This window comes from Nicotiana tabacum, chromosome 20 (assembly GCF_000715075.1).
Source record: "Nicotiana tabacum cultivar K326 chromosome 20, ASM71507v2, whole genome shotgun sequence".
NCBI lineage: Eukaryota > Viridiplantae > Streptophyta > Magnoliopsida > Solanales > Solanaceae > Nicotiana > Nicotiana tabacum.
The window spans coordinates 164,917,554-164,933,053 of NC_134099.1; the positions used below are offsets into that span (position 1 = coordinate 164,917,554).

At 33.9% G+C, this 15,500-nt stretch overlaps 2 protein-coding genes across 2 annotated transcripts; both read right to left on the reverse strand.

Annotated features, from left to right (window-relative positions):
* Nucleotides 1-302: 302 nt before the first annotated feature.
* On the reverse strand, nucleotides 303-7,094 carry LOC107793116 (calcium-dependent protein kinase 34-like). The gene is made up of 9 exons (XM_016615400.2): nucleotides 6,776-7,094; nucleotides 5,544-6,134; nucleotides 4,371-4,514; nucleotides 3,841-3,993; nucleotides 3,034-3,149; nucleotides 2,386-2,553; nucleotides 1,423-1,550; nucleotides 1,214-1,313; nucleotides 303-719 (listed from the first exon to the last, which is right to left on the reverse strand). The coding sequence occupies exons 1-9, from the start codon at nucleotides 6,870-6,872 to the stop codon at nucleotides 618-620; spliced, it is 1,599 nt and encodes a 532-aa protein (XP_016470886.2). The 5' UTR covers nucleotides 6,873-7,094; the 3' UTR covers nucleotides 303-617.
* Nucleotides 7,095-8,476: 1,382 nt separating this feature from the next.
* LOC107793115 (rhodanese-like/PpiC domain-containing protein 12, chloroplastic) lies at nucleotides 8,477-13,913 on the reverse strand. The gene is made up of 8 exons (XM_016615398.2): nucleotides 13,533-13,913; nucleotides 11,773-11,901; nucleotides 11,500-11,591; nucleotides 11,049-11,149; nucleotides 10,863-10,973; nucleotides 10,590-10,698; nucleotides 9,751-9,801; nucleotides 8,477-8,871 (listed from the first exon to the last, which is right to left on the reverse strand). Exons 1-8 carry the CDS (start codon nucleotides 13,783-13,785, stop codon nucleotides 8,791-8,793), a joined length of 927 nt encoding a protein of 308 aa, XP_016470884.1. The 5' UTR covers nucleotides 13,786-13,913; the 3' UTR covers nucleotides 8,477-8,790.
* Nucleotides 13,914-15,500: the final 1,587 nt, after the last annotated feature.

The window sequence follows — 15,500 nt, forward strand, 5'->3', positions numbered from 1 at the left end:
CCGATCCTATCCGTGCACAACCCTAACTGGAGTTCCAATAATTTCGGTATATTATGCTGGAGTATTTTCCGGATTTTGAATAGTGTTTTTTTTTCCAGATTTATCTTTACATGAAAAGTGACTAAATTTCGATTACTTTTGAAATTGTGCTATTTTTGAATGACCACTTGTAAATCTAGCTATTTTTAAATTTCTCCCAATAACTTGATGTGTAATTCATCAAATTAATAATATCGAAAACGTCATTGATTAAAAACACTTAGTATCTATTTCTAGCATTGCACAAAAAATATATATACACATGTATTTATATATAATATTATATATAGACAATACATTAAAGAACCCATTGTTTCCAACTCAAAACAACCATGGATTTAAAAAATAAAAAATTACCCTCAAACCCCAACTATACATCCCTCAATTCTACTATCTTATTTTTCTTTTCAATTGTATTTTTTTAACATCTTAATTAATATACAAGAGCATCTATAATTTTGAAACTCTCTTGAAATTTGGTCTCCCTCCCCTCAATGAAGACACCAATATAGTGTTAATTCTTTTTAATTATTTTTTTCGAATTTTCTGATATCAACAACAATAACAACAACAATAATTTACTCGACGAAAACCTCCCTTCGTTTCTTTGCATTTGTTGCTGCTTCTGGATTTCCTTTCTTCATCATAGCAACAAACTCATCATAATTTATACGACCATCCTGCAAAAAAATATAGTTTCTACTTTAATTTTTTGGATAAATATTTGTTAAATACAGAACTATAAATGATTAGAGTCATAATCACTTAATTAACCTTATATTTGTTCTGTTTTAGACTTGTAGACAATATAAAGGAAAATGAACTAATATAATGATTATAGTCAATTAATCAACTAGTCTAGCCTTATCCTAGATTAATCCGATCGGCTATATGAATCATCTATATATAATCACTTAATATAAATTTCTAGGAATTTTTTTGGACGTACCCTAAAAGTCGTATAAAATTGAAAAATATGTTTCTTTAATTTTTATTTATTTACCAGGTTCAATTTATTAAAGTTGTCTGTCTATATGTCTAAAAAAAGACAGTCCAATGCGCAAAGTATTCAGTATTTATGCAGAGTTCGGAGGAATAGCCGCACCCCAAAGGGTGTGATGTAGATAGTCGATCTATATGTCTATGCATGGATATATGTATATATTTTACTTACATTATCAGAGTCAACTTCAGATATAATTTCTTTTATATCCTTTGCATCATTCATACCAAATTCTCGTAAAGCCTGCTCTAATTCTTCCATTGTAATATACCTGATCAATTAAAAATAAATATATTATAAGATAATGTTGAACACAATTTGTTACAACGGCACAATATTGACGGTGCTAAAAAATATTTACACAATCAGATCGTACTTACCCGCTATTATCCTTATCAAAGTATTGGAAAGCTTTGTAAAGATGTTCTTCTCTGTCCATTCTATTCATGTGCATTGTTGCTGTGATGAATTCTTCATAATCAATTGTCCCATTTCCATCAGCATCAGCCTAATTATTTCAAATAATATACAATCACAATAATTAGCTTTAGAAGTTTTTTTTAAAAAAAAAAAAGAAAAAAAAATTCCAAAATTGAGGAAATTCTAATTTGGTCAATTTTTAAAAGAAAATTTAGTTGCAAAATAGTCACTTAAGCTCACAAACATATTCATTGTCACATTAAATTAATTGTTATAGTGGACGGGGAAGTCCGGTACACGAAATATACTACGTTCATGCAGGGTTCGGAAAAATATTAATGGCCGATTTCACGGCTTGAACCCGTGACCTATAGGTTACATAGAGATAACTTTACGGTTACACCAAAGCTAAAGGTCAATTTTCCAAAATAGAAAAAATTCTAATTTGGTTCAATTTTTAAAAAAAATTATTTACAAAATACTCACTAAAGGTCACAAACATATTCATTGTCACATTAAAGTAATTGTTATAATTGACGAGGCAGTCCAGTGCACGAAGCATATGTGTTCATGCAAATCTCAAGGGGATGTGATGTAGACAGACTACCCTGATGCAAGCATCAGTAGGTGATTTTACGGTTTGAACCTGTGATCTCTAGGCCACACAGAGATAACTTTACTGTTACTCCGAGGCTCCTCTTCAATTATTATAGTGAACTGGTAGTCCAGTGCACGAAGCATACTGCGTTCATGCAGGATCCGGGAAAATATCAATGGCTAATTTCATAGCTTGAACCCGTAACATATAGGTCACAGGGGAACAACTTTACCGTTATTATAGTGGACGAAATTTAAAATGAAATGTTTTAATATTAAAAAGCTATTTCATTTTTGAAAAATTATGTGAAATTAAGGGAACTTACAGCTTCCATTAATTGTTTAATTTCATAATCTGATAATTTGTTCCCTTGTTTGGCTAATCCTTGCTTTAATTCCTCAAGTGTAATTGTGCCACTATTATCAGTATCCATGCCTCTGAACATCTGCTTTAATCCCATAATTTCTTCTTCAGAGAGGCACCCTGCAATTACCTGCAATAATTTCTCCAATTAAATATTTTAATGAATTTATTTTTTCATTAATGGTGTCTAACTTTTACACCATCAGGTTAAGTTACCTACAATAATAGGTCATAATTATTTATATTACTCCCTCCATTGTAATTTATGTGACACAGTTCGTATTTCGAAAGTCAAACTTCTTTATTTTGACTGTCAATTCAGATATATAATTTTTAAGTTTTTAAAAAAAAAAAAAAATTACATATTTAGAAACTATATAAAAAATATTATAAGGCACAATAATTAATAATAATTTAAAATATTTAAAAAGAGCATACGAATAAATTGCGGTAACAAAATTTTCTTGTTTGACTCTCGAAAAGCGAAAAATGTCATATAAATTGGGACAGAGGGGTAACAATTAACAAGCATAATTTGTCGGGGAAATAGAGTAATTAACCTGCTATATGTAACATTTTAAATCATACTGATAGTGTAAAAATTCTTTACCCGAAGAGCAACTTTCTTGAACTTGTTCATAGCTCTAAAGTTTTTGAGCTTATTGAGAACAGCATTGTCAAGTGGTGTATCTGGTGCTTCTCCATCCTCCTTTATCCAGGGATGATCTAATTCATATACATATAAATGCATGCTTATTTAGATAATCAGTAGCGGAATCAGAAATTTAATTAATAGATGTCAAAATATAAAGAAGAAATTAACGGAATTTAATATATAGTTTAGGGATAATGCATGAAATCCACCCCATCCTTTGACCCATTTACCAACTATACACCTTTTCTTTTCGGGGGTTCTATTACCCCCCTGAATTTATTTTTACCATAATTGATTTAACATTATATGTTAAATTAAACCCGACACGTCAAATCAATTATGGTAAAAATAATGTTAAATCAATTGATTAAACAACATATAATGTTAAATCAATTATGGTAAAAATAAGTTCACGGGGTAATAGGACCCCCGAAAAGAAAAGGTGTGTAGTTGATAAACGGGTCGTAGGATGGGATGAATTTTATGCATTATCCCTATAGTTTATATACATAAAAGTAATGACCTAGATAACCAATATAATTTTATGGCGATAGCGTGTCAAATTGACACCCGTTAGACTAAGGTGGCTCTGCCACTGTCGATAACGTATAATCATATTTTTATACCATCAGATTAAATTGATGTGAAATAATTTAAAAAATGTAACTATTCCTCCAAATTAAATATTTTTTAATGTTTTATGGGAAAATTTATTTTCAAAATGGCTAAATATATAACAATTTACACATTAAATAAACTTACTTAGGACTTGAAGTGCTGTCAATCTCTGACTTGGGTCTGAATTTAACATTTTCCTAACAAGATCCTTAGCTCCAGAAGAAATTGAAGGCCAAGGGTCACTTGAAAAATCAACATGTCCCCTCAATATTGCATTAAATATTCCATTTTCAGATTCTGAAAATAAATTAAAACCATCATTATACCATGAGGTTAAATTTTTATGCAATAAAAATAGAAGAATTAACTTAAATAACCATCCATCCGTTTAAATTTAAAATAGTTGACCGATGCATAATACATATAGTCCAAGCATAATATCTGTATAACCATGTATAATCAATGTATACTCTATGAATACCGACTAAGATAAATAAACAGTGAATCCAATCGACTATTTGTATAAAGATCCGTAAAAAATATTTACACAATAAAATAACTAACATCAAGTGATAATTTTGATAAAATTGATACATACTTACTAATTTACTCTCATTTGTTAAACTGCACTGATAGCGTAAAATATCTTTATATTGTAATTAAATATAATTTACCTGCCCAAAAAGGAGGAACACCACAAAGAAGAATATATAACATGACACCAATACTCCAAATATCAACTTCTGGACCATATCTTCTCTTTAACACTTCAGGTGCTATGTAATATGCACTGCCCACTATATCTTTAAACACATCTCCTGAGAAATTTAAAAAAAAAAAAAAAAATAAGTTAAGCATAAAAAATAAAAATAAAAAGTCAGAATTTTATTAAATTAACACACAAAAAACTATATGTTTAGCTTTTGAGTCAAACATAGGGGGGGTAACCTTTTTTTATGAGTTCAATTGACCCCAAAATTTCGATATGGAATATAAATATAAGTAAAAAAATCACTAAAATTTCAACAAGTATTAAATTTTTAACGCATAATTGTTTGGGCTAATTATCTTATTTTTGTGGCTATTGTGACTGCTTCTTTTTTTTATGATTTCTCCACTACTATATCTCTTTTACAAATTTGCTATAAGGGGAGCCTTGACGTAAGATTGATGTCATGTGACTAGCAAAATTTTATTAAATTAACATGCCAAAAAGCTACATGTTTAGCTTTTGTGTCAAACAAAGGTGGATATAATGTCTTTTCATTAGTTCAATTGAACCCAATATTTCGACACGGAACATAAATATAAGTACAAAATCACTAAAATTTCAATAAATATAAAACTCTGAAAGCATAATTTCAAAATATAATGTGTTCGGGCTAGGGGTCTTGGAGCAACAGTAAAGTTTTTCCATGTGACCTATAGGTCATGAATTCGGACCGTGAAATCAGTTACTAATGCTTGTATTAGGGTAGATTGTCTACATCACACCCCTTGAGATGCGGCCACCTGGACCCTACAAGAATCCAGGATGCCTTGTGCACCGGCTTGCTCTATAATGTGTTCCACTTAAGAATCTCGAAGTTTGGTAAAACTCTTTTTTTTTTCTTGAACTCCGTAACCAGGGGCAGAGCTAGAGTATTCCGAGCGGGTTCGGCTGAACCCTGTATTTGTCTTAAAAAATTCATTAAATATATATAAATTATTAATTTAGAATCCAGTAGTTTAAAACGACTAGAATTCCGAACTTATGAACTTGAAATTCTAGCGCCGCCTCTATCCGTAACAAGTTTAACAGTATCATATAAAATGAAACGAAAGGAGAGAGTAGTAGATGTTGTTACCTTGCTTGTAGAACACAGAAAGACCAAAATCAGTAGCTTTAAGAGGTGCATCTTCATCTTTACTAAGGAGAAGGAAATTTTCAGGTTTAAGATCTCTATGAATAACTCCCATTGAATGACAAGTATGTACAATTTGAACAATTGTTCTTAACAATGAAGCAGCTGCTCTTTCTGTATAATGTCCTTTAGCAATAATTCTATCAAAAAGTTCACCTCCAGCACATAATTCCATGACCAAATGTACAGAATGTTTGTCTTCATATGCCCCTTTTAATTCCACAATATTTGGTTGTTCTGTCAAATGATGCATTATTTGCACTTCCCTTCTTACATCCTCAATATCTTCTTTATTTACCAATTTTCTTTTGGCAATTGTTTTGCATGCAAATTGTTCTCCTGTTTGTTTGTGTGTACATAAATGTGTTACACCAAATTGACCTCTTCCTAGCTCTTTTCCTAGTGTATATGTTGCTTTTATATCCTCCATTGGTCTACCTAAAACTGGCCCTATTGGGGCTGCTTTAGATGGTTTTGATGAATGGTTTGGTGATGCATGAGGTGGAATCTTTGATGGTGTGGTGTCATGATTTCCTGCATGTAATAACACCATATGTCATCAGACACTGCTTCGTCGAAAATTTTCAGCATAATATAATATGTGTATGCATATGCATTTTGTGCATGCACATACGTGCGTACTGCGCATACATGTATGTGTTTGAATGTTCTATGTTTGTAACAAAAGATGTCATTAGACATTGCTTCGTCGAAAAAATATCAATATAATATAATATATGTGTATGCACACGCATATACATTTTTTTGTTATTGTGTATGCACACGTACGAAAGGGAGCCTTGGCGTAATTGGTAAAGTTGTTGCCATGTGACCAGGAGGTCACGAGTTTGAGCTGTGAAAACAGTCTCTTGCAGATATGCAAGGTAAGACTACATACAATAGACCCTTATGGTCTCGGCCCTTCCCCAGACCCCGTGCATAAGGGGAGGTTAGTGCACCGGGCTGCCCTTTCTTTTTGTATGCACACGGATATACATTTTTGTGCATGCACATACATGCGTGCCATGCATGCATGTATGTGTTTGTATGTTTTATGTTTGTAACAAAAGATGTCATCCGACACTATTTCGTTGAAAACTATCAGTGTAATATATTGTGTTGTGTTTATATGCAATAGGGTGATATTGCATGAAAATAATGTAAATTAAGATTACCTGCATGTGATTCTCCTTGTTTTGAATATGATTGTGCAATTTCTTCATTAGAATTTTGTGCAGGATCAGACTCTGCCTTTGAGCAACAACCCCCCATTGGGACAAAATGCCAAGAAAAAAATCCAAACTATTTTTTTAATTATTATTTATTTTTATCTATAGAGAAATCAAGGAGAAGGAAGGGAAATGTTAGAAATGAATGAATGAATGGAGAATGGGGTGGCCCAAAGGGAGAGCAAGAAAGGGAAAAATGGGGATTTGAGGGAATTAAAAAAAAAAGAAAAAATTTGTTAGAGAAAGAGTTCCATTAATGGTGTAGTTTTTTCACAAACACAAAAAAGGAAGGTTAGGGGTGTTGGAGTGATGAGGTAATTGTTTTAGGATTGATTGTGAGAGATTGTAGGACAAAACAATTAAATTCGAGAGATTTTATTTTTTTTTTCTTTTTTCTTAATTATTTTTTAAGTTTAATACCTTTTCTATAAATTTCCAAAAGTGTTGTTGAAAAACTTGTGTAGAAGGAAACAAGTTTGGGACTTTTTATTAGCGGGGGAATAAAAGTTATTACACACAGCTCACACTTTTTTTAAAGGATTTTCTATAGTTAACATATGCTAATATCCAATAGGATTTTCTTTGTCTCAATAGGATTAGTAAGGTAAGGTTTAGCCCGGTTAGTGTTGCCTTGATCCTATGCCTTTGGAAAAATATCCACACGGCTATGAGATTATATGCCCTCGTGAGACTTTGCCGGCAGCTACACCATGAATCCTCTACATGAGGCTGCCATCATAAGGCAATGTGAGGCGTAGAGGAGTGATTATATAGTCAAGGCATATGGGTAACAATACCGGTGCTATTGTCCCCCTTATTTGTACTTTTCCTAATTGTTGTATTTTCTTTTCTTTTATTAATAAAAAACTACCCCTAGGCGCTTGCCTAGCGGATTGCCAATATATATATATATATATATATATATATATATATGGCATGAATTATATTATGACTTGTAATTCAATTAAAAACTTAGATTCATATTCATCAACTTCTTAATTTCTTTTTGAATGCGCTTTTGGAAATTACACTTCAACTGCTTATACAGTCAGATCAGTCTATAACAACATCGTTATATAATAGCCAGCTAAGTTTTTATAGAACCAATTTTTAAACTATGTTATAATATATGTTTTCTATTACAGCATTTCGCTATAATAGCAACAAAAAAAAACGAAACAAATGAGGCTGTTATAAAGAGGTTTGAATATATTATTATGCTCTGTGCTTGACATATATTTTGTTTTTCAAAATTCACCATCTTGAACAGCTCAAGAAATGGATGCTCTTGAACCAAAATGAGTTCTCCACAAAAAGATGCCTATGTTGCATAATACAAGGGAATAGGATACCACAGGATTGTGGTGGCCTTGAAAATGGAAAAACTCCTAGCACGAGTACTTCCCTCTTTTATGGGCCTTACATAGCGCGAATCCTAATTAATAGAGGCCCCAAAGAGGATACCGAACACCGGTAGGGGAAAACACAAGGTAACTGGATCCCTAGTAGTCTCTAGGTGAGTAATCTGCTGTACAACTTGAGCCAAGTAAAGGGAGGTTCATTTATCATTAGACTGTAACTGCAGAACTTAAAGTTTATAATCCTTGGTACAGCTTTACTTTAAAGAAACTGTAACAAAAGATGCAGTTCAGAATAAATCCATTGCATATTGCATGATTTAATGTTTGATAGTGCAAAAATATATGTCCTGACATCAAGGTGCCAAAACCTACACGTCGATCTGAATTCTCGAGAAAGATCTGCCTGTTATCCCTAGAAAAGCTGTCTGTTTGAGCGAAAATTGTTGGACAATCGAAAACAAAATGGTTTTGTGACCAACTGAGCTCAGTCACCAGGTGAGTTGACAGGAGAAAGAGCTCCGACACAAAGGGAAAAAACCATGACCTCTGACGTAAAGGATCCAAGAGCGGAAGGTAATGAGAACTAGAAGAGAACCAGCTTCAGTAAGTTGGGATCGATGGATCAACTTTGACAGCATATTCGTTGATTCCTCCAGCAATGTTAAATACTTTCCTGAATCCCTGGGATTTGAAAATTAAAAAAGAACGTAAAGAAGCAACAGTTGTAAGGTTCATCAATAGACGAAGTATAACGACAGAATTGCAGTATAGCCTTTCTTTGCAGTATAGCCTTTCTTCTGCACTTAGATCAATGTCACAGCATGCAATGCACTAAAGAGGACCAAATGTGTTTCAAACATGCATTTTGGGGTATATTGAACGAAATAGCATAGGCCTCTGGAGGTGGGATTTTTTACCCGCTAACAAAATACACCCGCTATATGTGCTATAATCAGAAGCTGATACACTAATTCCTTTTCTTCCTCTTAGGTGAACTGGTGGAAGAAAAGCTTGTTAAGTCAAATTCCTTTCCGAAAGGAAAATCAATTAGTACGTTAATAGCTTTTGCATTCATGACAAGTTGCCAGAAGACAATGCACTTGGCTAGCAGTAGGTTAGACATTATATGAAGGTACTAAAAGCAGCATCTCTTAGAATGACCTAGTTTTCGTATGTATATGCTGTGAAAATAAATAATTCTAGAAACAGGTATTTTAGACTTTTTTGCTCGTTCAATTGGAGAGATGTTTCTGTAAACTTTATTCTCCAACCCAAACCCCAGCTTTTCCCTAATACACAACACTATATACACAAGTACGCCTTGAAGTCAACATGAGAAGAGCGAAAAAGTGACAGGTTACATAAAGACATGGAAGCATCACCCAAAAAGTACGATTAACAAGCAGAGCTACCATCTTCATCTACGGATATGAGAGACAAATGTTCCAATATATGCCTTGCATCTTAGAAGAATAATAGAAACACAAAAATGTTCCATGGTAGGACACATTTATCTCTTGACATTACGCCCAATTACAAATGTGAAGATAAAGATCCTACCTGTGTCTGCAACCACTTGGCGACTTGTAGTGATCTCATGCCATGATGACACTGCATAACAGACATAAAATAAAGTTTTTGAGAAGAGAAACAGAAACATAATTTTGGATTATCAATATCCAAACATCTATTGCGCATAATTTTCAATTATAATTTATCACGTCAATTTACAAAATAAGCAGTCAGTATCTTGAGTTCAACACTTCTGTTTAAGGGAGAAACTCTTATCTTAAGGCCCAAGGAACAAAAACCTACTTCTAAGCTGTGTAAAGAAGCCTATCTGGCATGCTACCTTCACATATGTGTCCTGTTTCTGTCCCCATTCCACAAGTAACCACGATACGTGTATCAGGCGTAATGCTTATGCATAGATATTAATAAATCAAGACAAGAAAGAAGCCGAGAAAAGATGAAAATGCAACTCATAAACCTCTCACTGAAATGAGAAGTGGGAAGAAGGGAATGGAACAGTAATTGTACGGTAGACAGTCATAAAGTTTCAATTATAAGGAGTATAAGGAGTAAGGAAGAAAGTGAAATGATTTCGAGAGTTATTTCCTACGATATTAGCTACAAGTAAATAACTTTTCATCTCCTAAGATATGATTCGTAGAAGTTCATAGCCCCCAAAAGCCTGCACACACACACACACACACACAACACACACACACACACACACACACACACACACACACACACACATATATATATATATATATATATATATATATATATATATTGATATGACATTTCCCACCAAACCACCATTACAGACATGCCTGAAGGTAAAAATCAAATTAATGTCTCAACTTCAGTCTGAGTGAAGAACATGCACTAACCAAGACATATGTGTCCTTTTGAGGATCAAATTTAGTTGTTATTTCTGGTCCCCAGCTTCCAAATTGGCGAAGAGGAAGAACCTGAAATCCTGGTAAAGAAGCCTGGGCCCTATCACAAACACACAAAGCAGAAACGAATAGTGTAACCATGTTGTATACATTTTTATGGGAATCCTGGGAGGCTTTTCTATGTAAAGTCGGGAATAAAAAATAAAATTTAAAGCTCGAGAAGCTGCAAGTGAGTTGCCAAAATAGTGAAAAATGAGCTCATACACTTCCTCTGGTTCTCGAACATCAATCAATTGAGCCTCTTCCAGGAAAGAAGGATCTTGCAGCTTCACATGAAACTCGTTGGGTTGGATGTGTTCAAGTACAGATTCCTCTCTGCACATAGCAGTAACAACAAGTAAGAGACAAGGCTCTTGAGCTGTTGAAGTGAAGTAGGGTTTCTTCAATTACCTCTCAGATAGAACTTGCAATAAATGCCATCCAAACTTAGTTTTACACTTTACAACCTTATTCAGTGGTGCACCAAATGCAGCTTCTTCGAATTCTGGTACCTTATAATTTTAACAATAAAAATACATTACAACCATGTCCAAAACAAATAAAGCAAGTCAACTAAAGTATGGGGATCCACGTGAGTGAAATGCAGCTTTTAATATAGAAAAACAAGAGAAGTACTTAATAAAGTTGGAAATTAAAAATTATAAGAAAGGCCAAATCTCCATCTAAATGTTTGTAAGACAGCATGTGTATAATTTTGTTGCTATCATCTAAAGGCCTGTGAATATGAAAGATAACATTCTAGAAATGAAGTTCATTAGAAAATTTTGATTTCCATCGTCAAGAGCCCCAGTTAGGGAGAAAATGAAGAACGATACTTTTGAAGACATAATCATAAGCATACCATTTGCCCTTTTCTCACCCAACCAAGCATTCCCCCTTCTTCTTTTGATGGACAAAGGGAATACTGAACGGCCAGATCACTTAGATCCTCTCCTGAATATGACAAGCAATTCAGTCAGCAATATATCTGAAAGTACAAGCATCAAGAAAAATTTGTTTTAATACTAATTTACCAGTTTTCAAATTAATCATGGCATTGACTCATTTGAATAACTTAGCATGGAAAATTTAATACTGGGGCTTTGCTCACTAAGCAAAAAAATTGAAAATTAACCTTCTACAGTTCTTTTCAGAAGCTCCAGTAAAAGTTTCTGGTCATCTTCTTTGACAAGTAAATGCTGTACTAATATCTCCCGACCGCCTCCAGAACTGCCTCCAGGACCACTCCCAGCATTATATGAAGCTGAAAGTTATAAATTGTAAGATGTAGCAACAGCGTGTATCAGAGGATAGCAAAAAGAAAAGGAAAAAAAACTCTGTTCACCCTTCAGAATCTAGAACAACCAGTATACAATCTCAAAATCCACAGGACCTCAGACAGGAAAAACTGATATAATAAATCTAGAACAATAAGGTTATTTGGTTGACCAAATAATCATGATTTTACCTATTATTGTAGATCCCACTCTAGTTTCCAACAATTCAGCAGCTAAAGTGCTTAACCCGCGCAAAAGTGCTTGCGAACCAGTGCCAGAGTAAGGGCATGGTGAGCTTATACCCTATGCTGGCTCCCCTCCCCCCCTTCCTTTATTTGTAATTACTTAGGAAGACGGGAAGGGAACTGGAAGGGTAAAACGGGATGGTGAGTTTCGAACACACTGATTGTGTGAAAAATCTCTACCAGTATCAGTAGACTACAGGTCATGTTGCTTTGCCCTTGTATTTCTGCAAAGAGCCTGTTTCTACAGCTTGAGCCATGACTTATAGGTCACCAAAGAGCAACTCTACCCAGTGATTCAGAAAAAATGCAAACTTGCACAATGAGTAAATACACTAACTACCAAGGGGATTCAATAATTTACATATATACTAAAAAGATTGTTCACTTAATTTGCACTGTTTAATTTTCCGACAAAGGAGATTCAATTGAACCACTTCAACACACTTAGCTCTTCCAACTGACTCTACCCCCTTCCATTTTGACCTACCTTGCAACCAAGGCTCTCTCAAAAGTGCATCAACAACAAATATCAAAAATTATAATGTGACGAGAGGGTTCGAACAATAAAAAATAGTTGTGGAAACTTTTGGTACCACTAGACTGCAAGCCTTGTTGCTTTCCCCTGATATTTCTACAAGCCCATTTCTATTTTCACCTTCATTGGAAAGCTGTACTCCACAAAAAGGGCAAAAACAATTGCTTTTTTGTATATATATTAATTTTTGAATCACCTTATATCGGCAAAGGTAGTTCTAACATTGCTTTAGGTCGCAAGTTTGAATTTTTTCAATCCCCTCCACTACTGCCTACATGTCACCAAAAAGAGCAACTGTACCTCCTTCCATTTTGATCTACATTTCACCAACGGAGCAACTTTAGTGTTGCACCGGGTCTCCCCTTTAATAGTGCATCATTTACAATCAACAAGAACTACAACTATATTTCAGTCCCGAACAAGTTGGGGTCCACTATATAAATCCTCAAAAACTACAACTATATTTCAGTCTTAAACAAGTCTATATGAATCCTCGTCTGACCAAGTTACTCCATTTTAACTCTATCTCATGCCAATATTATGCAAATACAAATAAAAAGTAGTGCAGCAGCTACAAATAACAAAAATAGAAATGCAAAAACTACAACTATATTTCAGTCCCGAACAAGTTGGGGTATGCTATATGAATCCTCAAGAACTACAACTATATTTCAGTCCCGAACAAGTTGGGGTCCGCTATATGAATGGTCTGACCACGTTACTACATTTAAACTCTATCGCATGCCAATATTATGCAAATACAAATAAAAAGTAGTGCAGCAGCTACAAATAACAAAAATAGAAATGCAAAATATAGGGTTAGCACAATCAACAGTACCTGTAATAAATTTAGAAGAAGAATGACCCTGACCCAACATAGTTGACACCTTTTTAAAGCTGGGAAACTGGATATTATTACGCGAATTGGGTAACAGCGTTTTCGAGTGAAGTAACGCTAAACGGGTAAATACCGATAATTTGCGAGAAGTTGGAGTTAACGGCGATGTGATTTTCAAGAAAGAGAGAGCGAAATAATGAGCAGGTATTCCAGTTGTTGGTGGAATATGCAAAGAAGAAGAAACTCTCAACATTTGAGCTGCTGATTGAATTCGATATTACGGCGATTTCTTTGCAAGAATAAAAAAGGCTATCTATATGTAGGAACTGAACTGAGGTGTTGAAGGGAAGAGGGGAAAATTAGTTTTGAATTTTATTTGCCCAATTTAGAAGCTTATTTGGAATTATCTTTGTAATTTAAGTGTTTGTAATTTATTTAAGTCATTAACGAAGGTCTAGCGACTTTAAGTGTCCAATTTTTTTAGAATAAAGGTTTTTTTATTATGATGGTTCGGACACGTGCAGAGCATAAGCCTAGATGCCCGCTTAGGAGGTGTGAGCGGTTGGCATTGACAGGTATGAGAAGAGGTAGAGGGCGGCCCAAGAAGTATTGAGGCGAGGTGATCAGATAGGACATGACGCGGCTCCAGATTTCTGAGGACATGGCTCTTAATAGGAAGGTGTGGATATCGAGCATTAGGGTTGTAGGTTAAAGGGTAGTCGAGCGGTTTTCCTCTTTGTACCGACGAGTATGATAGTGTTTGTCTAGCACTACTAGCTATTTATGTTGTGTTTCACACCTTTGCATAATATTTGTGTTACTGATTTTCCATTTATTTGTTCTCTCTCACGTTGCTGATTATTTTTAGGGTTTTATTGTCACAGATCTATTGTATCTGAGCTGAGGTCTTCCGGAAATAGCTTCTTTACCTCCTCTAGAGTAGGGGTAAGATATGTGTATATTGTACCCTACTCAGACGTCACTGGTGTAATTTTACTGGATTGTTGTTGTTGTTTTTATTATGACTTAGAATTAATTTCACGTGAAGCTATGAGAAAAGGTAAAAACGAGAATTATGGTTTAAAATTGCCCTTAGATTGAAGTTAAGCCAGTCAAGGACAAAAATGAGACTTTTTCTAACCACAATATAAGATTCTACAAAAAATCTGAGTGAAGTCATAAGCTCCGAAAGTATAGGTGCAAAAAAAATTGACATTTTTTCTTAAAACTAGAACTCTTTGAATTTAATTAATTTGTTATAGTTGTCATGATTCTTTTTTTAATTTTAAGGAAAAAAATTATATAATATCATAAAAATGATACCACGTTGTCACTTTCAGAGTTATTGTTTATAATATAATATTATTAATCGTTTGCAAAACAATAGAAAAATAGCCATTTGCAAGCGGTAGAGACCCAATTTTTTTCAAATAGTTCAAACATCAAACAACGATGAATAATTGCCTAAACTTCAATAAAATTTACTTGAACTTCAAGAAAATTTGAAGCTCCAAAAGAATTGCTTGAACTTCAAGAAAAATTATCTAAACTTCGATGAAAATTGTCAAAGTTGTGGCTAGAAATGGGTGTTTTACGGCTTTTTAAAAATTATGGCTATTTTTTAAAGACTTTACAAATATTAATTATATGTTCCAAACAGCAGCCCCAGAAGTGCATATCCGTGAAAATCCTCCAATAATAGCTTTGTTTTCCCGGTCATTTTTCCCAATGCAGGAAGCAAAAAAATTTCCACTTTACCTTTTTTTCGAGAAGTTTTATTGTGTGCCTCACACAATTAACATTAGCTGTGTGAGGCTCTTTTTTGTCTCACAAATTTATGGACCTCAATCTTACACTTCTGGGTCCACAGTTTAATGTTTCATACAACTAATGTAAGTTGTATGAGACACAAAATAAATTTTTTCCTTTTTTTCCTTCTTTCCCTAGTTTTCAAAGGGTAATTGTCAG

What these genes read in the sequence shown, in the direction of transcription:
- LOC107793116 (XM_016615400.2), bottom strand. Translation starts at nt 6,872, where the DNA reads ATGGGGGGTTGTTGCTCAAAGGCAGAGTCTGATCCTGCACAAAATTCT. An exon ending in TGTTCCTCCTTTTTGGGCAG is followed by an intron (nt 3,994 to 4,370) that starts GTAAATTATATT and finishes ATTTATTTTCAG; the next exon opens with AATCTGAAAATGGAATATTT. An exon ending in GACAGCACTTCAAGTCCTAA is followed by an intron (nt 3,150 to 3,840) that starts GTAAGTTTATTT and finishes TATATGAATTAG; the next exon opens with ATCATCCCTGGATAAAGGAG.
- LOC107793115 (XM_016615398.2), bottom strand. Translation starts at nt 13,785, where the DNA reads ATGTTGAGAGTTTCTTCTTCTTTGCATATTCCACCAACAACTGGAATA. An exon ending in GGGTGAGAAAAGGGCAAATG is followed by an intron (nt 11,150 to 11,499) that starts GTATGCTTATGA and finishes TAAAATTATAAG; the next exon opens with GTACCAGAATTCGAAGAAGC. An exon ending in GTTCGAGAACCAGAGGAAGT is followed by an intron (nt 10,699 to 10,862) that starts GTATGAGCTCAT and finishes TGTTTGTGATAG; the next exon opens with GGCCCAGGCTTCTTTACCAG.